The sequence below is a fragment of the Corapipo altera genome, unplaced genomic scaffold (genome assembly GCF_003945725.1).
Source record: "Corapipo altera isolate COAL_440 unplaced genomic scaffold, ASM394572v1 71, whole genome shotgun sequence".
NCBI classification, from domain to species: Eukaryota; Metazoa; Chordata; class Aves; order Passeriformes; family Pipridae; genus Corapipo; species Corapipo altera.
This window is the reverse complement of record NW_020884916.1, coordinates 823041-846991: the sequence shown is the minus strand read 5'-3', so window position 1 is coordinate 846991 and position 23951 is coordinate 823041. Positions and strand designations below refer to the sequence as shown.

The 23951-nt window shown below is 62.1% G+C and overlaps 7 protein-coding genes across 16 annotated transcripts in view; 6 read left to right on the top strand and 1 right to left on the bottom strand.

Moving 5' to 3' along the window:
• Nucleotides 1-9236, top strand: part of SIK3 (SIK family kinase 3) — a 74014-nt gene extending 64778 nt beyond the window's left edge. For 4 of the 5 annotated variants that reach the window (XM_027655376.1, XM_027655375.1, XM_027655374.1 and 1 more), the window contains 7 exons: nt 24-133; nt 786-1143; nt 1437-2293; nt 5918-6081; nt 6822-6954; nt 7076-7243; nt 7555-7707. In XM_027655376.1, the coding sequence (XP_027511177.1) occupies nt 24-133; nt 786-1143; nt 1437-2293; nt 5918-6081; nt 6822-6954; nt 7076-7233 (1780 nt within the window). In that variant the 3' untranslated portion in view covers nt 7234-7243; nt 7555-7707. Of the gene's footprint in view, nt 1-23; nt 134-785; nt 1144-1436; nt 2294-5917; nt 6082-6821; nt 6955-7075; nt 7244-7554 lie in introns of all 5 variants that reach the window. The other variant, XM_027655372.1, reaches the window with a different exon arrangement.
• Nucleotides 9237-10374: 1138 nt separating this feature from the next.
• On the top strand, nt 10375-12016 carry APOA1 (apolipoprotein A1). The gene is made up of 4 exons (XM_027655595.1): nt 10375-10455; nt 10638-10693; nt 10942-11095; nt 11171-12016. Exons 2-4 carry the CDS (start codon nt 10651-10653, stop codon nt 11766-11768), a joined length of 795 nt encoding a protein of 264 aa, XP_027511396.1. The 5' UTR covers nt 10375-10455; nt 10638-10650; the 3' UTR covers nt 11769-12016.
• Nucleotides 12017-12398: 382 nt separating this feature from the next.
• APOC3 (apolipoprotein C3) lies at nt 12399-13186 on the bottom strand. Its single transcript, XM_027655655.1, has 4 exons — nt 13113-13186; nt 12942-13001; nt 12693-12819; nt 12399-12590 (listed from the first exon to the last, which is right to left on the bottom strand). The coding sequence occupies exons 2-4, from the start codon at nt 12997-12999 to the stop codon at nt 12494-12496; spliced, it is 282 nt and encodes a 93-aa protein (XP_027511456.1). The 5' UTR covers nt 13000-13001; nt 13113-13186; the 3' UTR covers nt 12399-12493.
• Nucleotides 13187-14240: 1054 nt separating this feature from the next.
• APOA4 (apolipoprotein A4) lies at nt 14241-15908 on the top strand. The gene is made up of 4 exons (XM_027655654.1): nt 14241-14371; nt 14488-14554; nt 14676-14802; nt 14895-15908. Exons 2-4 carry the CDS (start codon nt 14506-14508, stop codon nt 15820-15822), a joined length of 1104 nt encoding a protein of 367 aa, XP_027511455.1. The 5' UTR covers nt 14241-14371; nt 14488-14505; the 3' UTR covers nt 15823-15908.
• Nucleotides 15909-16475: 567 nt separating this feature from the next.
• APOA5 (apolipoprotein A5) lies at nt 16476-18650 on the top strand. Of its 6 annotated transcripts, XM_027655653.1 has the most exons (5): nt 17034-17125; nt 17281-17355; nt 17429-17537; nt 17711-17900; nt 18105-18650. In XM_027655653.1, exons 1-5 carry the CDS (start codon nt 17101-17103, stop codon nt 18624-18626), a joined length of 921 nt encoding a protein of 306 aa, XP_027511454.1. In that variant the 5' UTR covers nt 17034-17100; the 3' UTR covers nt 18627-18650. The 6 variants fall into 6 exon arrangements, with proteins under 6 accessions (XP_027511453.1, XP_027511451.1, XP_027511452.1 ...); XM_027655652.1 differs by lacking the exon at nt 17034-17125 and adding an exon at nt 16476-16584 and having other exon boundaries at nt 17711-18650; XM_027655650.1 differs by lacking the exon at nt 17034-17125 and adding an exon at nt 16684-16792 and having other exon boundaries at nt 17711-18650.
• Nucleotides 18651-18751: 101 nt separating this feature from the next.
• On the top strand, nt 18752-22534 carry ZPR1 (ZPR1 zinc finger). The gene is made up of 14 exons (XM_027655646.1): nt 18752-18921; nt 19328-19489; nt 19740-19830; nt 19922-19992; nt 20211-20297; nt 20375-20497; nt 20603-20656; nt 20750-20816; nt 21021-21091; nt 21390-21479; nt 21587-21697; nt 21801-21887; nt 21976-22041; nt 22158-22534. Exons 1-14 carry the CDS (start codon nt 18781-18783, stop codon nt 22290-22292), a joined length of 1356 nt encoding a protein of 451 aa, XP_027511447.1. The 5' UTR covers nt 18752-18780; the 3' UTR covers nt 22293-22534.
• A 270-nt stretch (nt 22535-22804) lies between these two features.
• BUD13 (BUD13 homolog) overlaps nt 22805-23951 on the top strand; it is a 4882-nt gene continuing 3735 nt past the window's right edge. The window contains exons 1-5 of the mRNA XM_027655639.1: nt 22805-22935; nt 23072-23165; nt 23588-23672; nt 23818-23890; nt 23923-23951. The exon at nt 23923-23951 is cut by the window's right edge and continues 360 nt beyond it. Of these exons, the coding sequence (XP_027511440.1) occupies nt 22814-22935; nt 23072-23165; nt 23588-23672; nt 23818-23890; nt 23923-23951 (403 nt within the window). The 5' untranslated portion in view covers nt 22805-22813. The remainder of the gene's footprint in view (nt 22936-23071; nt 23166-23587; nt 23673-23817; nt 23891-23922) is intronic.

The following is a 23951-nucleotide window of genomic DNA, read 5'->3' as shown; positions in this document are numbered from 1 at the left end:
AAGGTGCTTGTTTCCCTGCATAGGTTACGGATCCAGCCATCCAGCCCGCCCCCGAACCACCCCAACAACCACCTCTTCAGGCAACCCAACAGCAGCCCACCCCCTGTGAGCAGCAGTGTGCTCCAGCCCCATGGTAAGCAGTCCTTGGAGCTGGGTGGGCCCCCTGGCAGGGCTCTGTGGTCCCTCAAACCTCAGGGAAGCAGTGTGGGGGTGCCAGGGCCTGAGTCCCCCACGGCCCAGGCGCTGCACAGTTTGCTGATGATGTAAAAGATTCTCCATCTGGCAGCAAGGGCTGGTGTTATCGAGAGCTCGAGAGGAGCTGCCAGCTGGAATGTGCTGTTGGGTTTCTTGTCACAAGATCCTTACTTATCACTCCTGGGGGTGGGGAGGAAGGGCTGATATTCTTGGGTTTATGCAAATCACTGTCAGCTCTGCTGAGTTTCTGTTTCTGTGCAAGGGGCTCTTGCTGTGACCTTTGCACGCTGGCACAGCATGACAGCACTCGGGAGCCTCCCTCCTCACCCCCACAAACACGTACTGGGCTCCCAGCATGGCCCAGAATCATAGAGTGAATCATAGTTTTGTAGCCTGGTTTGGGTTGGAAGGGACCTTAAAGATCATCTCATTCCACCCCCCTGCCATGGGCAGGAACACCTTCCATTAGACCGGGTTGCTCAGAGCTCCATCCGGCCTGGCCTTGAACACTTCCAGGGATGAAGAGCAGATCTCTCTCCCAAGCCTCACCATGGGCTGACAGGAGTGCTGAGGGTCTTTGTTCCTTGTAGGTGCTGCCTCCCAGTCCCAGTTCCAAGGGATGCCATCCCACAACACAATCTTCCCGCAGTCCGGTAACTGTTCCCCCCCTCCAGCCATGGGGCTGACGTGCCTGGGCCTGCAGCAGCAGTCGCAGCCTCAGCAGGTCACAATCCAAGTGCAGGAGCCCGGCGACATGGTGGGCAGCAGCCTCCTGCCCGGAGCCCCCGTGGGCGGGCAGGGCCTGGCGTCCCACGCGCGGGGAATGTCCCTGAGCCCCAGTGCCAGCCAGATCCAGATGCAGCACCGCGCCAACCTGATGGCCTCCCTCAGCTATGGCCACCGGCAGCTGTCCAAGCAGCTCAGCGCCGACAGCGCCGAGTCGCACAGGTAAGGCCTCCCTCCCTGCTCCCAGCCCGGGGAGCGGGGTGGGGAACAGGGAGGGGGTGTCTCGGGATAAGGTGCAGTGTCCTCGCCAGCCCGGGCCGTGCTGTGCTGGTTTTGGGAGGCTCGCTCCCTCCCTGCCCTTGGGAAGGAGTTCCTGAGCCAGGCCAGGGCTCTGCAGGGCTGCTCTGCCACGTGCCTGAGGAAGCCCCTCGGGCTGCCTGCCGAGCAGGGCGGGCAGCCTGGCGTGCTGAGCCACTGCAGTGCAGTCACTCATCCTTTTCCTTGAACGTGAACAGGTATCCCCCCGCCAACTACGACCAGGTGCACTTACACCCCCACCTGTTCCCGGAGCAGCCCCGCGTTTCCCCCAGCAACTACAGCCCGTCGGGAGGAGTCGGGTTCCCTGCAGCTCAGCAAGCTCTGAAGGTCCCGCAGCTTGACCAGTATCCCAGTTTCCCTCAAAACGCACATCAGCAGCAGCAGCACTACACGGCATCGGCACTACAGCAGGCACTGTTGTCCCCAACACCTCCCGACTACAGCCGACACCAGCAGGTACCGCACATCCTCCAGGGACTGCTTTCCCCCCGGCACTCGCTCACGGGGCACACGGACATGCGGCTGCCCCAGGCAGAATTTGCACAGCTCATCAAACGGCGGCAGCAGCAGCAGCAGCAGCAAGAATTCCAAGAGTTGTTCAGGCATATGAGTCAAGGGGATGCTGGGAATATGGGCACCAGCGTGGGACAGAACCTTTCGGAGCGCCAGTCGTTGTCTTTGCCTTATCAGAGTGCTGACACGTACCACCCCCAGAACAGCCCCCAGCATCTCTTAAAAATCAGGGCGCAAGAATGTATCCAGCAGGTCCCTGCGTCCGTGCCGCCGCAGGGATACGGACACCAGCCAGCCCTGTTCCACTCGGAGAGCATGGAGGAGGACTGCGCCTGCGAGGGAAACAGGGACAGCTTTCCTGACAGTAAGAGTTCAAACACATTGACCAAAGGTTGCCACGAGACCCCTCTGCTTGTAAACGCAGGAGGGCACGGGGACCCCGAATCTTTGCTAGGAACTGCTAATCCCGCGCAGGAGCTGGGAACGCACCAGTACAGGCATCAGCCCGCACCTGGATTCAGGAATAAGGTGCCCAGCAGAGGTAAGGCTTCCTGCTGCCCGTGCAGGCCAGTGCCCACCCGTGCCAGCCATGTGCCGCTCACCTCCCTGCCCAGGACACCGCCCCACCTGGCACAGCAAGGGTTTCCTGACATGTTTTGCACAGCACGGAATTACTGACATTCTTTTTGGCTTTTGTGGCCTTAAGTAAATGGCAGGCACAGCCTCTGTAATAAACAGGGTTGAGTAAGGAGGGAACCCAACCGGCTGCTTCCCTTAGGAATTTGACCTACTTCTGCAGGCAGGTAAAGCCCAGGCCCCAGTGTGCCACCATCTTTTCGGGGATGCTGTGTGCTGGCTATGGATTTATTCTTGCTGGTGATGTTCCCCATTCCTTGTAAACACAGGATAGGAAGAGTTCAGCTGCTAGCACACCCCGAACTGTAGCATTGTATCCATGTATTCCTGCTCTTAAGCACAGACCCTCGAGTCCAGGCACTGCTAAAGCTGCCCCAAACCCACACAGTAACAGTGCTGGTCAGTGTCCTGTGGCTCAGGTGGCCTTGCAGCCTCTCTGGCACTTGGGAAGCAGCAGCAAGACTCTGTCCCTGCTTGAACTGGAAAGGGTGAATTCTGGAGAAAATGAGTTTAAACTTGCCATTAGTTTCTGAAGACCTTTCCTGCTCCTTGGAAGCAGCTGCGCCTTTGCTCCTCAGTGGCTCTGCTGGCAGCACTGTACTGTCAGAGAATTCCTGTCTGAGCTGTAATTCCAGGCTCCTCTGCAGGAAAAACACCCTCCGAGCCCCTTGCTAAGAGGGCTTTCAGGAGAGGCTGAGCAGGCAGATCAGTATTCCCTGCAGGACTCGGGGTGCTGGGCTGGAGCCACCAGCTTGCCCTTGGCACCGAGGGCCCTATTGCGGAGGAGCCGCGTCCAGGGCACAGGAGGCCCAGCTTTGTTTGGGGACACAGCACGGGTTTGTTGGGAAAGTACCGGGCTGGAACAGGCTGGCTCAGAGGTCTGAGTGGGGCTGCCAAGCCCTGACCCCCCAGAGCGTGGGCGGGGGGCAGGGACAAGGCAGGGCTGTTCTGAAATCCTCCTAAATTCTGAATTACCGATGTGTTTGCTCTCAGAGCTCCATTTCCCTGCTGTGCTTGGAGCATGAGTTGGGGGAATTGCCCCAGGTTCAGTGGAGGTGGGAAGCTCTGGAGGGGCTTTCGGTACCAAATCATGAGTTGCATCTTGCCACCGTAGCCCATTAGATGGACAACGAGGTTTGATGAAGTCAGAAGCCAAATCTCTACACCCACACTGCTGCTTACACAAGGAACAGGACTTTAGACTACAAGGCCTTGTAAATGAGTAAAGGCAAGTAAATGTTTACAAATATGCTTGTGTAAGCCCTTCTGACAGGGCTGTTTGGAGGGATCACGTAGTAAACTATGTTTTGGGATACAACTGCTTGTACCACTTTCCTCAAGGCCTCCATAACCCACTTGGACTCAGGCCTGCACCACTTCGGGTCCAGGCAGAGTTGCCTCAAAGCTGTCCAGGGACCCTTACCTGCACCAAATCCTACATCCCTGGGTTTTCTCACTATTGACCTACACCAAATCCTGCATCCCTGCGTTTTCCCACTACTGACCTGCACCAAATCCGATGTCCCTGGGTTTTCCCACTATTTTTCCTAGAATGTGTTACGAGGCTGCAGCTTTTCTTGAACGGGGAGTACCTTCTCTCCCTGCCCCAGCTCTCCAAATGTGTTTTCCCTAGAGCAGGGTGTAGCTTCTCAGTGGCTCGGGAGCATCTGTGCTTCCCTGGGAGCGTGTTGCTGCTGATCACAAAGCCCTGGATGTCCGGGGAGCATCTGCCAGAGATGGCAGCCAGGGACCGTGAGAGTCGACCAGATCCGCTTGGGATGTGACTAAACTGCCTGTGAACAGCCCTGCTCCAGTTTTGCTCCAGCCTGGCCATCCCAGGCTGGGAGTTCTGCCCATGGGAAACCTGCCTTGCCCCGGCACTGAGGAGCCGAGCTGGCGGTGGCCCTGCCCGCCGTGCCAGTGTCACATGCCACGCTGACACAAAGGAGCCATTCCCTCTGGATGTGGGGATGAAAGGCTCTCCTCTGCAGGGCTGGGGCAAGGAAGGGAGCCTGGATTCGGGGCGTCTGCCCCTTGGCCTGAGCCGCATCCCCAGAGGTGCAGTGCTGGCACTGGGAAGCACGTGGCTGTTTTTTGGGTCCCAGCTATTCGGGGCTGGGGGACTCGTCACCCCCAGTGCCGGGGCTGTTTGTGGAGCTGGAGCAGGAGCAGCAGGGCTGCTGGCCCCAGCCACTGCTCCCCCAGTTGGAGCAGCGTCCTGAGCAGTGTGTGGGTGGCACTGCTCCGCCAACATCTGTTACCTCATGTTTTCCTTCTCGCTTTTCCGGGAAAGCTGACTGTTAACCGCACATAACCCCATGGTTGTGCAAAGGAAGGGGGAGGCCAGCTGCATCTCTGACTGGCCTGGGACAGGGCTCCAGCAGGAATGCCATTTCCCTGATAGAGGAAGGGCATGGGGAGCAGTGTGCTAGCTGTGCTATCCATACTCACTTGCCTGGGAGCAGCATGGAGAGCACATGGGGTGGGGTCTCGTTTGGATCCTGCTAAATTATGGACAGATTTGAGACTGTCCTGTGCAGGGTCAGGAGCTGGACTTCAGTGATTTATGTGGATCCCTTCCAACTCAGGATATTCTGTGATTCTATGAGATCCCTTTGGGGAGCAGTTTAGTGGCACCTCACAGCTGCAGTGCCAGCCGGGTGGTGTGGTGTCCCAGCACAGTGTCCCAGCACAGCAGGAGATCACTTCCCACTGGCCAAAGCCCTGGGAAAGCCGATAGCTCTGGCTGAGGGATCTACCTGCAGCTGTGTCACCTCGGGGCAGCTCCCCAGCGCTCGCAGCCACGTCCCATGTTTGTGCTCTGTGGGGTCCGCGCTGAGCGAGCTGTTTGTGTGCTCAGCCCCGATGACAGGCTCCTCCATGGCTCAGGACTTTATCCAAAACATCTTGTACTTGATGACGAGAGGCTTTGCCTGATAGGAATGTGGCCTTTGCCCTCAGTCACAAGAGCTTGCAGTGCGGATGGACTTTGCCAGGCAGAACACCCGTGTGCTCCCGCAGCCAGATTGTGGGAGGGCAGGGAGAAGTCATCTGATAAAAGTGAACATCCTGGCCAGCTCTTCCAGCAGGATTATGTTGCTTACAATTGCCAAGGGGCCCTGCTAGAACATCCCGTGTTGGAGGCTCCCCCAGCTCTTGTGTAATGATGTGCACAGAGTGGGGGTCGAGCTCAGGCTTGAGGGGAAGGCGGCAGTGGGAAAGGGTCTGGTTCCTGTGCTTCTGCCCCTGCCCCTGTCCCTCCAATTTTAGGTTGCTTTTGAAGACCTGATCCCAGTGCTAGGATTGGGATCTTAATGCTGGAGGGAGAAGCCTGCCAGAGTGCAGTCAGGGGCACTGGTGCTGCACCATTCCCACCACAGCAACCGGGGGTCCCGTCTCTGCTCTACCAGCAGGAGCACTTGTCCATGGCATCATATCTCAGCCCCCTGGTTCTGCAGTGGCACACGTGGCTGGGAGGTGCAGGCCCTTGTACTAACCTGTTGTTTTCCTGTCTTGTCTGATTTTCAAGAGTCCATCGTAGGGAACTGCATGGACAGGAGCTCCCCTGGCCAAGCCATGCAGCTGCCTGACCACAACGGGCTGGGCTACCCCGTGCGCCCCACGTCCAGCGAGCACCCGCGGCCCAGGACCCTGCAGAGACATCACACCATCCAGAACAGTGATGATGCCTACGTAGGTGCCTTGGCCTCCAAGGCCCTTCCAGTGAAACAGCCCAGGCTGGCTCTGGCCTGGCTCTGGTCACACGGGGCTCTGCAGACACACCGAGCCCAGCCCTGGGTCCGGCTGTGAAGGAGCTGGTCATGGCAGCCCAGACTTCGCTGCTCCACTCCCTGGGAGGTTTGGGGTGCTGGGAACTTTGTCCTGCCCAAATTTGATGTGTGCTTTGCTACAGCTCCCTCGTGCTGTAGATGAGAATGGCAGCTTCCCTGGTTCAGTGACAGGATGAGGAGTAATGGCCATAAACTAAAACACAAGAAGTTCCACCTCAACATGAGGAGGAACTTTCCAGGGAGGGTGGCAGAACACTGGAACAGCTGCCCAGGGAGGGCATGGAGTCTCCCTCTTTGGAGACATTCAGACCCCACCTGGACATGTTCCTGTGTCACGTGCTCTAGATGACTGTGCCTTGGCAGGGGGGTTGTATAGATGATCTCCAGAGGTCCCTTCCAACCCCAGCTATTCTGTGATTCTGTTAGTTCAGAGGGATTTGGACTGTTCAGTCCATTCTCCTGTTGAGGGGACACTGGCTGCACCCAAGCTGTGCCTGATGCACAGTTCTTGTCCTTCTGAACCCTCACTGAAGTTTTGCAGAAGCTCCCCGGTCAACTTGTCTGAGAGCTGGGGTGCAGGTGGGAGGAATTGGGGCGCCTCTCCCCAGTTCCCCCTTGACGTGTGTCCTGTGTTCTCCCCAGGTGCAGTTAGATAACTTGCCTGGAATGAGTTTAATGGCAGGAAAAGCACTAAGCTCTGCTCGGATGTCGGACGCCGTGCTCAGCCAGTCGTCGCTGATGGCCAGTCAGCAGCTGCGCGACAGGGACAGCGAGGGTGAGGCCCTGGGCAAGCTGCAGACGTGGCACAGGGGGTGTGGGGGGCTCCTCGGGGTCTGGGTGGGGAGCTGAGAGAACCAGCTCGTGGTCTGCGTTGCAAAGCCACCTCTTCTTTGCAGAATGTGGGGAGAGTTTGGAAGGTCAAGAGCACCCCAACCTGGGCGATGGCAGCCAGCACCTAAACACCTCCTGTTACCCCTCCACGTGTATCACGGACGTCCTGCTGAGCTACAAGCACCCGGAGGTGCCCTTTGGGATGGAGCAGGCGGGGGTGTAACCAGGAGGGAGTGAGTATCCATGTGTCCTCCTCTCTCCCACACACTTCTCAGGCTGCCTTTATGGCCTCACTTCCATGGGTCTCCTTCCCTGTTCATTGCTCCAGTGCTGGGGATGGGACCATCAGCTCCGAGCTCCTGTGCTGGGGCTGTTTGCTGTCTGCCCTTTGCCCAGGGCAAACACCCCTCCTTCCAGGCCTGTGCTGTTTCCAAAGCCCCTCTCCTGGGACAGGGTTGGGAATGGAGTGGGAGTGCTGGAGGGCTGTGGGAGCAGAACTGCCATTCTGATGTCTCCTGACATCTCTGTTTCTCCTCTCTTGCAGGGTTTGTGTACAGCTTTGAAACGAAAAGGTCCATTTTAAACCAACAGTATCTAGCAGCATTGCGCCAAATTGCCGTAGTATTTCTGACTAACTGGAATACCATGGCCCCTTTCCTCATCCTCACCTCATCCAGTGTGTTCCTTTGGGTTCTTTGATTTCTGCCACACTTGCCTGTAACTCCAGCTACCACCGAACAACCAGAGACCTGAGCCTGACGCGGCAGCGGAGGATCGGCGCAGCCTCAGCACTGGGGCTGCCTTGGGGGCTGTCACTGCCGGGGCTGAGCCTCCCTGAGGAGTCCAAGGGGACTGGAGCCACTCCTGGATGGAGCCTGTGCTGTCCTTCCCCTCTGTCCCGCTGCACTGGGGGGAGCTGAGCCTGGGGCCCTCCCCATCCCACCTGGGGCTCCGGCCGGCGCGAGGAGCTCCCACCCTGGTGCAATGCGCTTCTTGTCTCATCTCTGTCTGCTCTGTTCCCTCTTGTGTGCCGGGGTGCTGACAGGATCACCCCTTCCCTGCCCTTCCTCCCCCTCTTCTTTCCAAATCCGCCACGACTTGGGGTTTTTTCTTTTCCTGGCTAATGTAGGGCAGACGAATTTTTCTTTGTTTCCTTTGCTTCTCCTCCTGATCACGTAGGAATTGGGTTTTTTTTGGTAAATGTTGTTTTATTATTATTGTTATTAATAAAAGGCAAAAGGAATTTCTGTTTGAGAGAAATTTTTAACTAGATTCTGTTCTATATGAATTGTGACTTGCACCTTTTGTTCAAAGTATTTTATTTCTTTTAACGACATTGTACTTGTGACTGGTTTTCTCTCGTGCCAGTGGCGACAGTGGTAATTCTCCTTATACAGTTGGGACGTGCAGAGGTCTCTTCTTTGTCCCTTTTCCATCCTTTCCTTGGTGGATAGAGCGGGAATCCCCCCCACTGGGGCTCTGGAGCACGTGGTGTCACCCTTGCCTTTGGGACTTGACAAGCTCCAGCTCAGATCCTTCTCATTGACACTTTTCTGGAATATTTTGTAAAACTAAAGGAAAAATCAGCCCAGCCCTCCTGACTTTGCACAGAAGGAAGCGTGAAACCAGCACAGCAGAGGTGACTTTGCTATCCTTACCCGTGCCTCTTCCCGGCCTCCCCTTCTCCGGGAAAACAACGCTAACGGCTCTGCAGTCCCGAAAATCAGAGAGGAGGGAAGCTCCTCCTCACCCGGCACCCGCGGGCTCGGGGAGGGGGCGCGGGGGAGCCCGGCGGGAAGGGTGGGAAACACGGAAAGCCTTTTTGCTCTGTCCCCTCGGTTTGTTTTCCTTTTGTTTACATGACACTGTATCCTGGGAGAGTCGCCGGGCCCCCCCCCAGCAGCCGCCGCCCCGCGGGGCCGCGCCCACCGTGCCATCCGCAGTATCACACTTTTTTTATCATGGCTTTGTATTGTAGTAATCAATACGCGCAGTATATGTTGAATGTATATTAATATACTTTGCTATTATTTCTGTTTTTTGGAAATGTCAGAAGTATTTTTTTTTTTTCCTTCCTCATTTATGTTGGACTAAAAAACAAAACAAACGGGCGAAAAAAAAAAAAGTTTCAGTAAATCTTCAGTCCATTTTTTTGTGGGTCACTTGCAACTAGTCAATTAGTTGGACAGTGGGATCATAACAAATAAAACCATGATTATGATCTTCCCTGGGCTCTTGTTTGCCTTGTTGCTCAACGCCAAAGCTCAAGGGGCGGCAGCGCGGCCGCGCTTGAAGGTGCCGTGTCCCCAGTCCATCCCTGGGGCTGTCACCTCCCCTGGGCTCCAGCTTTGGGTTTCCCAAAGCCCCCATGGCACTCACAGCCCCCCTGCAGCACCAGAGCTCAGCAGAGCCCAACTCATCCTGCAAAGGACGTGGGTGTGGGGAAATGCCTGCGGATCAAACCCTGCTGTGGGGCAATTCCTTCCCCAGCCAGGCTTTCCCAGGAATGGGTAGAATCTGGGAGGAGCAGGGAGCTGTGCCTCCAGCACCCTGCAGCATCACAGGGGATGGTGATACCTGTGTGATGTCCATGAGGTGCCCAGTGAGCAGCTCCAGGGCTTGAGGCTTCTGGGAGCTGTTGCCACTCCAAAACAGGGAGCATCACTCCTCTGTAGCAGCTCCCTATGGCATTCCCAGCCCTGCTGTCAGGGGATGTACCCCCTCTCTCCCTGTCCCCTCTCTCCCTGTCCCAATTGCCAGGTGCTTCTCCCAGGCTCAGTTCCTGTGGGTCCCTGGGCTGGTGGCAGTGGGATGAGGGAGCACCTGGGGCCGAGGGGGGGTTTGGGGTGGCCATGCTGGGTGTTGATGTCAGGCTGGTGCTGGCTCTGAGCTCAGCCTTTGCTTTGCTGCCCAGGTTTCCAAGGCAGGCTGGTGTGAGTGGGCAGCAGGGCACAGCTCCCGGGACCTCTGCGCTGGGGACACAGCAGGAAAAGGGGTGACATGAGCAGTGCGGGTCTCACCGGCCCCGAGGAAGGACGGGGCACAGACCCCCAGTCCAGGCAAGGGGTCTGGGTAAGGCAGGACAAATCCCTGCGGGAATAAACCTTGTCCCTGGGCCTCCGGCCAATCCCTGGGGGCTGCGAGAGGCCCCGGCAAGGCCACAGCGGCCAGCAGGAATCTGGGTCACCGGGAGCGTAAACAGGCTCCTTGGCCGGCGAGGCGCGTCCCGCCGGGAGCTCCTGTTTGCTCGCCGTCCCTGCCAAGCCGGCGCTCCTCGGAGCTGGGCTGCGCGATCCTTGAACCCTGCGCGCCACATCGCCCGCCGGGAGCGAGTTCTTGGGCCGCCGCGCTGGCTTATCTCCGCGGAACTGCCCCTCCGGCATAAATAGCGGCGGCGGAGCCTCGGCCGCTCAGACGGGACGAGCAGCAGCGGCAGAGATTGCTGGTAAGAGCCTGGGCTGCTCCAGAGGACCCGCGGTGCCCAGGGACAGAATCCTCTGCTCGTGGGACACCGCGGTTCCCACCCTCGGGCTTCGCCCGCGGCACCGGCAGGGATCCCTCGAGCCGGGCTGGGGGCTCAGCTCCCGCTGGGGCTGGATTCGCCCAACTCCCTTGCTCTGCCCCCAGGTTCAGCGCGAAGATGAGAGCCGTGGTGTTGACCCTCGCCCTCCTCTGCCTGACGGGTAGGTCCGGACGGGGCTGGGGCGGCTGCGAATCCCCGCGGGATGGAGCTGGACGGGGCGGCCGAGCCCCATGCGGGCGCTGCTGGAAGCCTCCGGCTTCCGAAGCGCTTTGCGAGTCAGGCTGCAGCCAAGAGGCTCCCCGGTCCCCTCCCGAGCCGGGCAGGACCCCGGCAGGGCTGGAGCCGTCCCCGCCGCGGTCCCGCCGGCACCGGGCAGTGTGTCCTGAGCACACCCGGCTCTCTCCGTAGGCACCCAGGCCCGCTCCTTCTGGCAGCAGGATGAGCCCCAGGCGCCCCTGGATCGCCTCAGGGACATGCTGGATGTGTACCTGGAGACAGTGAAGGCCAGCGGCAAGGAAGCCATCTCCCAGTTTGAGGCCTCTGCCGTGGGCAAACAGCTGGAGTAAGTGGGGGCCGTGTGGCAGGGGCTGGAGGGGGATCCCTGGGTGCCGTGTGTGACCTCCCTCTGCTCCCACAGCCTGAAGCTGGGTGAGAACCTGGACACCCTGGGTGCAGCCACCGCCAAGCTCCGTGAGGACCTTGCCCCCTACTACAAGGAGGTGCGGGAGATGTGGCTGAAGGACACCGAGAACCTGCGCCAGGAGCTGACCAAGGACCTGGAGGAGGTGAAGGAGAAGATCCGGCCCTTCCTGGACCAGTTCTCTGCCAAGTGGACGGAAGATCTGGAGCAGTACCGCCAGCGCCTGGCCCCCCTCGCCCAGGAGCTGAAGGAGCTCAGCAAGCAGAAGGTGGAGCTGCTGCAGCAGAAGCTGACCCCCGTGGCTGAGGAGGCGCGGGACCGGCTGCGCGGGCACGTCGAGGAGCTGCGCAAGAACGTGGCACCCTTCAGCGACGAGCTGAGGCAGAAGCTGAGCCAGAAGCTGGAGGAGATCCGGGAGAAGGGTATCCCCCAGGCTGCCGAGTACCAGGCCAAGGTGGTGGAGCACCTCAGCAACCTGCGTGAGAAGGTGACGCCCCTGGTGCAGGACTTCAAGGAGCGCCTCACCCCCTACACCGAGACCCTCAAGGCCCGTTTCATCTCCTTCCTGGACGAACTCCAGAAGAGCGTGGCCTGAGCTGCCAGCCAGTGCAGCCAGGGACTGACCCCAGCCCCGCAGCTGCCTCGGGGTGCTCCCTGCCCTGCCCCGGGTGCTTCCCCTCGGGGGGCTCTGGGGACGAGCTGCCGGAGCCCTGGGCCAGCCCAGCCCTGGGGTGTCCTCCCCAGAGACCCTCTCCTCTCCTTTCTACCCCTCCCCTCCCCTCCTTGGCGTCGCTCTCAGCTTTGCCTCCCTTTTGTCAAATAAACATGACTTAAGTTATTGGAGCTCGCTCAGTCTTTGCAGTGGATGCTGGAGGGCACAGCCTGAACTGGGGCTGGGGGTGAGGGATTCTCTGGGCTGGGGGTACTGGAGAACCCAAGAGGGAATGGGGGGACAGGGAGCTGGTGTTGGGGTGCCCCGGGCTCACCCTGTACTGAGCCCAGCTCTGCCCAGGGTGCAGCCAGGATTGGACTCACACAAAGGGCTCTGCAGGGCACTGGGACTGGGTTTGCAGGACCTGGAGCCCCCTGGACTGTGGAAGCAGAACCCAGCTCCTGCCACCCTGGGCACCGTGACATGGCCATGTGCTGGTGCCTGTCCCAGCCCTCCCTCTCTCCACAGCTCACACTCCTCCTCCCCATCTCCACAGCGATGCCACCACAGCCATTTGCTTCAGCCCCACTTTATTGAGAGAACCACGACAGCGGGTGGGAGCCAGGGGGACCCCAGCCCAGTGGGACTCCAGCCAGTCCCTGGTGGGGCTACATGGTTGGTGTCTTCTTCCAGAGCTCTGCCAGCTGCTCCTTGAGCCAGACCAGCCGCTGCTTCACCAGCTCCGTGTTGTCCGTCAGCCACTGCCTGTGAGGGGAGGGAGGACAGGGGATCAGTGTGGGCCTGGACGGGCTCCCCACTGGGATTGGGGGACAGGGACAGGTCCTGGGCTGGGGCAGTCGGGGGCACCTGGCCTGCTGTGCTGCCTCTGACTCCCGCACCCTGCTGAAGGCGTCCTTGGCCATGGCTGAGGCTTTCTGGGCGAGCTCCTGCACCTTCTGCACCAGCGCCTTCGGCTCCTCGGGCGAGTCGGCCCCTGCGAGCAGGAATCGGTTGGGAGTGGGGGGACGGGGCCCCGGGGCTGTGCCCCCCCCCCAGTGTGCCCCAGCACCCTGAGCCCCGACGCCCTCCTCCCACACAGCCCTCGCTGTCCCTTACTTGCTCCCACTGCCAGGACGGCCGTGCAGGCGAGCAGGAGCAGCAGCGACGCCCTCATGGCTGGGGAGAGAGCAGAGCACATGGTGGGGGTGGCAGGGGGGGCCACAGGGGCCCCGACCCCGACCCCGTCCCCTTCCCAGCACGACCCTCGCCAGGGGTGTCCCCACTCACCTGTGCCGGGCTCTGCGACGCGGGGGCAGCCCCGGGCTCCCCCTTTATACCCTCCCCACGGCCGCCCTTGAGGGGGTTTGTGCAAAGGTCAGGGCGGGGGGCTGGCCGGGAGCGGGGCACGGGGGGGGGATGCAGGGGGGCTGCATCCGGCCAGGAGTTGGGAAATCCCGCGGGGATGGAGCCTGCCGGGGCTCCGTGTGCATCCGTGTGTGTGCACACACCTGTGCACATGTGTGTCTGTGCACATGTGTGTCCGTGCACATGTGTGTCTGTGCACACCCGTGTGCGCAGCCAGCCCGGTGCCCGCTGCAGGGCACAGCGCGGTGAGTGCAGCCCTGGGGACACGCCTGGGGCCCTGGGCACACACGGCACAAGGGTGACATCCAGCGGCTCCGGCCCCGGGCACGACGCCCTCGGGCACCGCGAGAGCCCTTTGGACCTTGTCCCTGTCAGTGCCCGGCCGGTCCCTGCCCCTGCCCGCGGTGACACATCCCGGCTGCTCTGCAGCCCGAGCAGGGGCCCGGGGTGGGGGTGGGCTGAGCCGGGGGTGCAGAGCTGCACCCCAGGGGTGTGCCAAGGGCCCAGTGCCCACGGCCAGCGACACGCACGGCCCCCCCCCCTCCATTCCCAGGCACACCAGCACCCCGTGGCTGCAGTTCTTGAGGGGTCCTGACCTGTTCCTCTGGCAGGGCTTCCTCCAGGAGCCTGGGCTGAGAAGGAGCAGTGCCATTGTGCACATACACAGCCTTGTGAACCCCCAGCTCCATCACAGCATCACCCTGAGCCCGTGTCCTGCCCTGCTGCCCATCCTAGGCACAGCACAGCTGGTGGCAGGGCTGGGGGGGTCCTGTGCCCTGTCCCACCACCACACATCCCAGGTACCACCCCACATCCCGGGTACTGCACGGCTGGCACCAGCACAGCCACCACTGCATCCCACAGAGCAGTGAACTGTCCCCTCTGCCCAGGGTCCCCATCCTCAGGAGGGGCTCAGCCCCCGTGTGTCCCGTGTACCCCCAACCCCTCTCTGCCCTGGCACCTCACTGGGAGCCGGTGGGTTCACCGGGGCCACGGGTGATGTCAGGGCTGCGGGTGATGTCAGGGCTGCGCACACATCAGGTGCTTCCACGTCTCAACTTTGCTAAAGTCCAAGCCCGGGGCTGTGTCACAGCCTGCGTGGAAGCCACGGGGGTGCTCAGGCTGCATAAATAGCGCGGGGAGCTGCTGGCTCGGCAGGTACCACGGCCGTGGCAGCACAGGTGAGCAGCTGCAAGGGCTGGGGAGAGCCAGTGCCTCCGTGGCCTGTGGTGGGGCAGGGGGCTGGGGGGCTGCTGGCCTCTGGGGCTCCCTTCACCTCCTCTCTGTGCTCCCACAGGAGTCCCCAGTGCTCAGGATGGCACCCAAGGTGGCCGCCCTTGTCCTGGTGCTCCTCGCAGTCTCAGGTGAGGTGACGTGTGGGTCCCTGGTGCTCACAGGGGGGTCCTGCCTCAGGGCAGCAGTGGGGACCTGCTGTCCCCAGCGGAGTGGGATTGTCCTGGCACTGATCCCGCCATCCCCTTGCAGGGGCACGGGCTGACGTGAACCCCGACGAGGTGGCCAGTGTGATCTGGAAGTACTTCACAGAGCTGGGCAGCAATGCCAAGGAGTCAGTGGACCAGCTGCAGCAGACTGAGCTCACCAAGCAGATCAAGTGAGCTGAGCCACGGGCTGAGGCTCGTGGGGGCTCAGGAGGTTCGGGGGGTGCCGGGGGCACACGGGCACTGACCTGTCCCTTCTCCCCAGCACCCTCCTGAAGACCAACCTGCAGAGTGTCAGCGCCTACGCTGAGGACCTGCAGGAGAAGCTGGTGCCCTTTGCCACCGAGCTGCAGGCGCGGCTGGCGCAGGACTCGCAGCGGCTGAAGGAGCAGATCCGGCGGGAGCTGGCGGAGCTGCAGGCCAAGCTGGCGCCCTACGCCGACGAGGTGCACCAGCAGATCGGCACCAACATCCGCCAGCTGCAGGCCAAGATGAGCCCCTACGCCGAGGAGCTGCGCTCCCAGGTGGACCGTGGGGCCGGGGAGCTGCAGCGGGTGCTGGAGCCCTACGCGACCGAGCTGCGGGACCGGCTGCAGGACAACGCCCAGAGCATCCAGGCCTCCCTCAGCCCCTACGCCGACCGGCTGCAGGAGCAGATTGATGGTGGCGTGGAGAGCCTGAAGGAGCGGCTGGTGCCCGTGGCCGATGAGCTGAAGGCGCAGGTGGCACAGAGCGTGGCGGAGCTGCGGCGCGGGCTCAGCCCCTACGCCCAGGAGGTGCAGGACGGGCTCAACCGGCAGCTGGAGAGCCTGACGGCGCAGATGGAGCGGGCGGCCGAGGAGCTGCGCGCCCGCCTGGCCACCAGCTCCGAGGAGCTGCGTGCCCAGCTGAGCCCGCTGGCACGGGAGCTGCGGGAGGCGGCGAGCGGCGACGCCGAGAGCCTGAGGCAGCGCCTGGCCCCCCTGGCCCAGCAGCTGGACCAGCGCGTGGGGCAGACGCTGGAGGCCTTCCGGCAGCAGGCGGCTCCCTTCGGAGAGGCCTTCGGGAAGCAGCTGGTGCAGCAGCTGGAGGAGATGCGCGGGAAGCTGGAGTCGGGTACCGCTGGAGTGGAGGATCACCTGCAGCTGCTGGAGAAGGAGGTGCGGGAGAAGGTGTCCGCCTTCCTCAGCACCATCCCTCCCCCTGAGAATTGAGTCCTCCCCGGTGCCACGGGCTGGCCAGCCATCCCCACATTCCAAGCACTCCCAGCCTCTGCCCACAGCAGAAATAAACCTTGTGATGCACATGTCGGTCCGTGTCCTTCCTTCCCCACAGTATCCTGCTGTCCTGCCCCGGGATGGGCAACCTGGGCAACCTGGTCCAGCTGCTCTGAGGGGGGAACATCACCCTGAATGTTCTGGGGAACCTGGGAGAGGGCACAAAGTTGGGGGCAGGTGGATGAGGGCCTCAGTGCTGGCTGGAGGTGGTGGCAGCCAGGTGAGCCCAAGGGCCAGCATGGGACCAGGGCCCCGGCATCACCTCACTGGGGTGCCACAGCAGCCCGGGGGCTCCAGAGGGGCAGAGCCCCGGGGTGCAGCTGTGCATCCCCACTGTGCCGCGGAGGATGGGATTCTGTGGGCCGTGCCTCAGGGAGAGGAAAAGGGAACTGACTGAGCGATGGCCACAGCGAGCCCCTCGAGCCGTTCTGCTGGTGGGAGCACGGGGTAGGATGGGAAGGGAAAGGATGGGATGAGACTGGAGAACGGCCAGCGCTGCCTGGAGCGACCTCACGCGTTGGCACAGGCGAGGGAGCCGCGCGGACTTCGGTGCCGGAACAGCGCCGGCGACTGCTCGGCGTTTCACCCCGGGAGTGCCGGACTTCGCCCCCCACCCAGGGTGCCCGTTTGTATTCCCGGGGGAAAAAAGCCGAGCACGGCGGGCTGGGTATCCGGCGGGAGCGGGCAGCCCCAGGAAAGGTGTGCTCTGTGCTCCCTGTCTGGGCTGCTGGCACCGCTCGTGCCACCCTTCCCTGGCACAGCCGGCGCCGGGCTCACCCTCCCGCACCCATCCCGGGGGTCCCGGCTCCCTTTCCACCCCCTCGGCCTCCGCGACAGGAGGTGCAGCCGGCGGCCCCATCCCCACCGCCCCGGCGGTTCCATCCAGCATTCCCTCTGGGATGTGAAGGTCGGCTTCGGGGCAGGGTCAGTGAGCGCGGGGGGCAGCGGGCGGTCAGGTGACCGTCCCCCAGGTCACCTCCCAGGAACGTGCACGGACCTCCACGTTGTGTTTACACGGAGTGAGGTCCAAAAAGGTGCCGCAGGGCCTTATCACCCGCTCCTCTGCTCCCCCCGGACCTATATAAGGGAGCCGCGGGCCGGCTCCCGGCGGGAGGGACACGGGAGACACCAAGAGCCAGGTGAGGGACGGGGCACCTTGTGCCTCGTTTGGCTTTGTGCGGCCGGAGGAGCTGGGTGTGAGTTCAAAGGTGCACAATGGCGGGGTTACAGGGGACCCCAGGTATTATGGGGGACCCCAGGTATTATGGGGGACCCCAGGTGTTTATAGGGGGACCCCAAGTGTTATGGGAGACCCCAGGTGTTACGGGGTGTGAAGCAGAGCCACCACTACCCTGTGAGCACTTGGCAGAGCAGCCTCTCCCATCTCTCCCACAGCCCAGCAGAGCCCAGCCCAGCAGACCATGCTGCTGAAGGCTGTGCTGCTCCTCTCCCTCCTGGCTGCCTTCCCAGGTGGGTGTGGGCACAGGGGCGGGGGGGGGGCAGCACTATGGACACCCCACTCATGCCACCCTCCCACCCACAGTGTCACCGGCCCAGGCGGGGAAGGGCAGCTTCTGGGAATACCTGAGCCAGCTGACAGGGGACAAGGACAGCCTGGAGCGCAGCCATGGCAAGCTGGGCAAGGACATCACGTGAGTACAGTGCCCCGGGGTCCCCCAGCACACCTGGGGCCCTGCTTCTCTCCCCCTGGGGGCACAGAAGCTCACGGGAGTGCCCTTGTGGATGTTGGTGTTTATTAGGGGGCAGTGTGGGCACAGAGGGGTGCTGTGGTCAGTCAGGGGTGCTTGGTGACTGTCTCCTGCAGGAACCTGAAGGAAAGCATTCAGGATGGAGTCAGCTACATGGGAGACTTCCTGGGGAAGCTGTCACCCCTCCCCAGGGGCCCCCAGCCCCAGCTGTCCCAGGACTCGGACAGCCTGCGGAAGGTCATCCGGAGGGAGCTGGAGAGCCTGCGGGTGAAGCTGTCCCCGTACGTGGACGAGGTGCACCACCAGGTCGGGAAGCACCTGGACGACCTGCGGCACCAGCTGCAGCCGTTCACGGAGGAGCTGCTGGACGAGGTGTCCCTGCGGGCGCGGGACCTCCGGCGGCATCTGCTGCCGAGCCGGGAGGTGACGGCGCAGCTCCTGGAAGGTGCCGGCGAGCTCCAGCGCTTCATGGCCCACTACGCCGACAAGATCGCCTTCCACACGGACCAGGTGAAGGACATCTTGCACCCGTACGCCGACAGGCTGGCCACCGAGATCCACCGCAACGTGCAGGAGCTGCACCGCTCCGTGGCCCCCCACGCCCGCGCCACCCCGGAGCAGCTCAACCAGCACATCCAGGAGCTGTCGGCCAAGCTGACCCGCAACGCGCGGGACCTGCACCAGCAGATCCAGAGGAACCTGGAGCAGCTGAAGGCGAAGCTGAGCCTGTACCCCGAGAGCCTCGGGGAGCACCCGGCCCCCCCAGGCCGATACCGGGAGGCGCTGGCTCGGGAGGTGCAGCGGCGGGTGGAGGAGTTCCGGCGGGACACCTACGTCCAGATCCAGGCCTTCACGCGGGCGCTGGACCAGGAGACGGAGGAGATGCGGCTGAAGCTCAGCGCCCGCCCCGACCCGCCGGAGGAGCCGCGGGACGCGCCGCCGCCGCCCGTGGAGGACCTGCGGGCGCAGCTGGACGCGCTGTGGAGGGACCTGGCGCTCAGCCTGGGCGGGGAGGCGGGCGGGGAGCGGTGATGGGCGGGGGCCGCGGGCCTGGGTCCGGGGATGAACCGCAATAAAGGCGCCGCCATCGTGGCCATGGGAGCACGTGTCACATGACCGCCCGGGGCACGTGACCGCCCTGGGACACGTGACCGCCCGCGCCACGTGACGGCGGGCGGGCATCGCCATGTCGGCGCTGGGGGCGATGGAGCCGGGCCCGGGCTCGGGCCCGGGCTCGGGGGGGTCCCTGTTCCGGCCCCTCAGCGCCGACGACGGCGAGCAGCAGCCGGCGGAGATCGAGTCCCTCTGCATGAACTGCTTCCGCAACGTGAGGGAGCGGGGGGAGCCGGGGCTGGGCCCCCATGGGGGTCTGCGGGGGTCGGGGTGTGCAGGGCTGTGCAGGGGTCCGGGGTGTACTGGGATCTGCGGGGGAGCAGGACGGGGTGTGCAGGGGTCTGCGAGGGTCGGGGTGGGGGCAGGACAGAGGTTGGCGGGTGGGGGACACAGAGGGCTGCAGGGATGTGGGTCTCGGTACAGGGGTCTGCAGGAGCAAGGGAGGATGCACTGGGGCCCGCGGCTGGGGCGGGGGGCATTGGTGGGATGTGGAGGGAGGTGGGCAGGGGCTGCTGGGGTGGGGAGAGGTTTGGGATCAGGGAGGTGCCCACGCTGGGAGGGGCTGACAGGGATGTGGGGCCTGCGGAACGCTGCCCTGAGGGTTCGGGTTCCCACGACAGGGAGTGACGCGGCTCCTGCTCACCAGGATCCCCTTCTTCAAAGAGATCATCGTCAGCTCCTTCTCCTGCGACAGCTGCTCCTGGTCCAACACGGAGATCCAGTCAGCGGGCAGGATCCAGGAGCAGGGCGTGTGTTACACCCTGGCTGTCACCTCGCGCCAGGTGAAGGGCACGGGGGGCTGCCCTGTGCACACCTTTGTCCCTCACGGGCTGGTCTGGCTCCAGCCACAAAGTGTTTATCTTCCGTGCTGTTTGGCAAATAGCTTTATTTGTTTGGCAGTAACTGTTCCAAGCACAAAATGTGCACGTTCCCAGCGGAGAGGGGGCTGGAGCCAATGCTGCTGCACAGCCCAGTGTGGGAGCCCCCGGATCTGCTGGGGATCCTAATGCTGCTCCCCAACTGTGTATACAGGACATGAACAGGGAGGTGGTGAAGACTGACTGTGCCATGGCTCGAATTCCAGAGCTGGACTTTGAGATCCCTGCCTTCTCCCAGAAGGGAGGTGGGTGATGTGCCCCCCAGCTCAGAACAGTTTGGGGGGGGGCTGTGGTGTGTGAATGGTGCCATCACCTCTGTTTTCTTCCCCTCTCCAGTCCTCACCACCATCGAGGGGATCATTGACAGAGCTGTGGCAGGCCTGGAGCAGGACCAGCCCGTGCGCAGGGTGAGGTGCTGGGAAAGGGGGAGCTCCTCAGGGATGGCAAATCCTTGGGTTGATCATCCCCTGCCTGCTGGTGTCGTGCAGGGGTGGTGGGGGAGAGCACTGGGGGCTCTTGTGCCAGGATCACCTTTGCCATCAGCTCTGGGCAGCCCCTGCAGCAGTTGGACTCGGTGATCTTGGGAGGTCTTCTCCAACCTAAATGATTCCGTGTCATCTTGCAGGCGACAGACGAAGAGGTGGCCAGGAAAATAGACGAGTTCATTGGAAAACTGAGGCAGCTGAAAGAAATGAATTCCCCCTTCACCTTTGTGAGTGCACACGGGAGGGAGGCCCTGTTTGGCACGGGGAGTGCAGGATGGCTCCCTCAGGCTCCCTTTTCCCGCAGATCATCGACGATCCCTCAGGGAACAGCTTTGTGGAGAACCCCCACGCGCCGCGGCGGGACGACGCCCTCGTGGTCACCCACTACAGGAGGACCCCCCAGCAGGCTGCTCTGCTGGGACTGGAGGTGACTGGGGGCTGCTGGGCCATGTGCTCTCGGCCTAGGGAGCAGGGCTGATGAATCCCTTGTTCCCTGGGAGCCCCCAAATTGGGGAACCTGCTTCTCTTGCAGGGGGAGGAGGTGGATGCGAAGCCGCCTGACGCTGCAGAGGATCTGAGGGACGAGGTGGGTGATGTTGCAGTGCAGAGGTGACACCCAGGAGGGGTGTTCTGGGCTGACTGGGACGTCCTGACCCCTCTTTCCCTTGCCCTGCCCCAGGTCCTGCAGTTCAACACCAACTGCCCTGAGTGCAACGCCCCGGCCAACACCAACATGAAGGTGGTGCGTATCCTTTGAGGGGGGTGGACGTGGGTGGGGGTCTGCAGGGAGGTGGGGTGGGGTGAGGGTCCCTGTGCTGACCCTGGGCTCTTCCTGCTGCACCTGGATGGATTCTCTAGTGGAGCCTGCCAGGGTGCAGAGCTGTCTCCTGCAGTACCTCGGGAAGGACCGAGGCTGCTGCCTTGAGGTTTTCCTTGACTGTCTGCTCCAGAAATCCCACACTTCAAGGAAGTGATTATCATGGCCACAAACTGCGACTCCTGTGGGCACAGGACAAATGAGGTGAGCTGAAAAAGTGCTGACCTCTTTTTTTTTTTTTTTTTTTTTTTGGGGGTGGGGTGGGTGCCTTTGTCCCTGAGCTCTGCTTCCCAGTGTGGTGGTTTGGAGCCAGGCTGGGAGGGAGGCTGGATTTGGGGGCGGTGTCAGGAGGTGCTTTATGCTGGGTGTTGAGGCTCTGTCCCAGGTTTGGGGTTGACTTCAGGCACTGTACCAGGTTTCCAGTGGCCTCTGGGCTGCACTTAAAGCACTGTGGTGTGATTTGAGTGTGAATTCCATGGAGCTGACTGCCAGCTGTTCCTAGGTGAAGTCTGGAGGAGCGATTGAACCACAAGGCACCAGGATTACCCTCCGGATTACAGACCCTTCTGACATGACAAGGGACATCCTGAAGGTACACTACCCTTGGATACCTGCCCTGTCCTCCTGTGGAGGCTGTGAGGAGTCCAGGGGGGCCCAGCCATCTCTCCATGGGGACTCACAGGGTGTTCACTGTCACAGTCTGAGACATGCAGTGTGGAGATCCCAGAGCTGGAGTTTGAGCTGGGGATGGGAGCGCTGGGGGGCAAGTTCACCACGCTGGAGGGGCTGCTGAAGGACATCCGTGACCTGGTGAGTGTGCTGTGCCAGCCTGGTGGGGCTCAGCCCCCTCTGTGCCCCTGATTGGGCTGGCCCTGGTTCTGGCTGCCTCACAGGTGCTCACCTGCCCTTCCAGGTGGAGAGGAACCCCTTCACTCTGGGGGACAGCTCTGTGCCCAGCAGGACGGGGAAGCTGCAGGAGTTCATTGGGAAGCTGCAGGAGGTGAGTGTGCTCTGAATTCCCATCCTCTGCCAGAAGTGCTGAAGGATTAGGAAGAGCCTTGATGGCTGGACCTGCTCTATTCCTGCAGATCATAGACGGGAAGAACAAGGCTCACTTCATCATGGATGACCCTGCAGGCAACAGCTACCTCCAGGTACAGCCCTGGGCCCCTGGCGTGGGCTCTTCTGTATTGCTCTGGGGGTTCTTGGGGGCAGGGTGCCCCAGCCTTGGAAAGAGGGCAGTGCAGGAGGTTTTCCCCTCTCCCCACAGAACGTGTACGCCCCGGAGGAGGACCCGGAGCTGAGGGTGGAGCGCTACGAGCGCACGTTCGAGCAGAACGAGGACCTGGGGCTGAACGACATGAAGACGGAGGGCTACGAGCCTGAGGGCGCCTCGGGCCGGTAGCAGGGGGCGCCAGACCCCTCCGGCCCCTTTCCCAGCCGCTCCAGGGACCAGGACTTGTTTGGGGCCAGGACTCTTCTCCCCTTCCTGGGAGTCAGGGGAGCTGCTCCAGGCTGAAGGCAGCGGGGCTGGGCCTCGGGGCCTCCCTGCGGGAGGTGTTATGTTGATGGGGGGGGGGCGAGGGGCTGGAAATTGGAGCCGCGACCCCCAAATAAAGGTGTTTGGATAAAGATACACGGACAAAATAAGGGAAGTGCCGCGTCCGCCCGTGCTCCATTCACAACGCTGGGCGCGGCCTGGCCACGCCCACGGCCCCTTCATAGCCCCGCCCACAGCTCCCATCGCGGCCTGGCCACGCCCCCTCCGCGCCTTCTATGGCCATTGCCCGTCTGGCCCCGCCCAATCGCAGCTCTATCTACGGCCGGTCTGCGCTCTGGCCCCGCCCACCGCCCCGCCCACCCAGCACACATCGCTGTGGCCCCGCCCCTTCCTGCCGGCGCGGCGGTTGCGCGTCAGCGGCCGCGATGGCGGCGCCGGGGGTGTCCAAGGCCGAGTACCTGCAGCGGTACCTGAGCGGCCCCGCCGCGCCCGCACAGCCCCGCCGCCGCCGCAAGAAGAGGCCGCCGGGCGGCACCGGCAGGGCCGGGTGAGTCCCGGGGGGAAAGGGGGCGGCGCGGCCTGCGGCGGGCCCGGGTTCCGCGGTGCCCCAAAATCTCCCCGGAACCCCGCCCTGAGCTCCCCTCCCGGGGCCGGGACGCTCCTGACGGTCTCCCCGCTCGCAGGATGCGGATCGTGGATGACGACGTGAGCTGGAACAGCATCGCCGCCGCCCCCCAGAAGGAGGAGGAGGAGGACGACGAAGCGGACATGCCTGTGGTGAGCCGGCGGTTTCAGACGCCAAATCCCTTCTCCTCCTGTCTCCCTGGGTGGGATTCCTGCTCGGAGCCCTGGAGAGCTGTGCGAGCTCAAAGGAGCCTGTTCTTTACGGCTCTGTGTTTTCCAAGAGCACAGCAGTTCTGAGCGTCACAACAGCTGCTGGAACAAGGCAGGAGGAACTGGGATGGCTGGTGGCTGCTGCAGTGTAGCTCAGGATAGAAACCTTGGCAGTGAACGGGGAAATGTTGAAGAAAAAGGCTTTGGAAAGTTGTTTTGAGATCTTCCCCTGGGAAGGCAGCTAAAGGACGGTCACACATCAGTGTCCATCAGCAGTTCTGCTGAATAAGTTGTGTTGGAGGGTGGGAATCCTGCCTCTTTTTTCCTTCACAGCTCTCTTGTTTACCGTGGTGGTGTGTTTCCAGGTGGCAGAGTTCATTGATGAACGTCCTGATGAGGTTAAGCTCATGGAGGAATTCCGAACCAACTCCAAGTGGAAGCTTTTGGGAGGTGGGAGCAGACCCTTCCACCCTCCCACCCTAATGTTTGACTGCTCTAAACAGTGACACAAGTTAAAACTAAATCCTTGAAACACTGGAGGGCTCCTGAGCTGTGCAGAGCCCTAACAGTGGTGATCCTCATTGTTTTCCTCTAGACCAGAACGAGGATTCCCAGAGTTCGGATATTTCGGGACCTGCCAAGTCTGCCACAAGGTATGGGGGGCTTCAACTGGGAATTCTGCTCTCGGTTCATTCTGGTTTTCTGGTTTTGTCTCTCTGGTTCTGCAGT

Excerpts from the sequence above, each read along its gene's own strand:
- APOA1 (XM_027655595.1), top strand. The coding sequence starts at position 10,651 with ATGAGAGCCGTGGTGTTGACCCTCGCCCTCCTCTGCCTGACGG. Across the intron at positions 10,694-10,941 it reads CGCCCTCCTCTGCCTGACGG|GCACCCAGGCCCGCTCCTTC; the intron begins GTAGGTCCGGAC and ends CTCTCTCCGTAG. Across the intron at positions 11,096-11,170 it reads GCCGTGGGCAAACAGCTGGA|CCTGAAGCTGGGTGAGAACC; the intron begins GTAAGTGGGGGC and ends CTGCTCCCACAG.
- APOC3 (XM_027655655.1), bottom strand. The coding sequence starts at position 12,999 with ATGAGGGCGTCGCTGCTGCTCCTGCTCGCCTGCACGGCCGTCCTGGCA. Across the intron at positions 12,820-12,941 it reads CGTCCTGGCAGTGGGAGCAA|GGGCCGACTCGCCCGAGGAG; the intron begins GTAAGGGACAGC and ends TCCTGCTCGCAG. Across the intron at positions 12,591-12,692 it reads GAGGCAGCACAGCAGGCCAG|GCAGTGGCTGACGGACAACA; the intron begins GTGCCCCCGACT and ends CTCCCCTCACAG.
- APOA4 (XM_027655654.1), top strand. The coding sequence starts at position 14,506 with ATGGCACCCAAGGTGGCCGCCCTTGTCCTGGTGCTCCTCGCAGTCTCA. Across the intron at positions 14,555-14,675 it reads GGTGCTCCTCGCAGTCTCAG|GGGCACGGGCTGACGTGAAC; the intron begins GTGAGGTGACGT and ends ATCCCCTTGCAG. Across the intron at positions 14,803-14,894 it reads GAGCTCACCAAGCAGATCAA|CACCCTCCTGAAGACCAACC; the intron begins GTGAGCTGAGCC and ends CCTTCTCCCCAG.
- APOA5 (XM_027655648.1), top strand. The coding sequence starts at position 17,101 with ATGGCGGGGTTACAGGGGACCCCAG. Across the intron at positions 17,126-17,280 it reads GGGGTTACAGGGGACCCCAG|CCCAGCAGAGCCCAGCCCAG; the intron begins GTATTATGGGGG and ends TCTCTCCCACAG. Across the intron at positions 17,538-17,710 it reads AAGCTGGGCAAGGACATCAC|GAACCTGAAGGAAAGCATTC; the intron begins GTGAGTACAGTG and ends TGTCTCCTGCAG.
- ZPR1 (XM_027655646.1), top strand. The coding sequence starts at position 18,781 with ATGTCGGCGCTGGGGGCGATGGAGCCGGGCCCGGGCTCGGGCCCGGGC. Across the intron at positions 19,831-19,921 it reads TGCCTTCTCCCAGAAGGGAG|TCCTCACCACCATCGAGGGG; the intron begins GTGGGTGATGTG and ends TCCCCTCTCCAG. Across the intron at positions 21,698-21,800 it reads TGAAGGACATCCGTGACCTG|GTGGAGAGGAACCCCTTCAC; the intron begins GTGAGTGTGCTG and ends CTGCCCTTCCAG.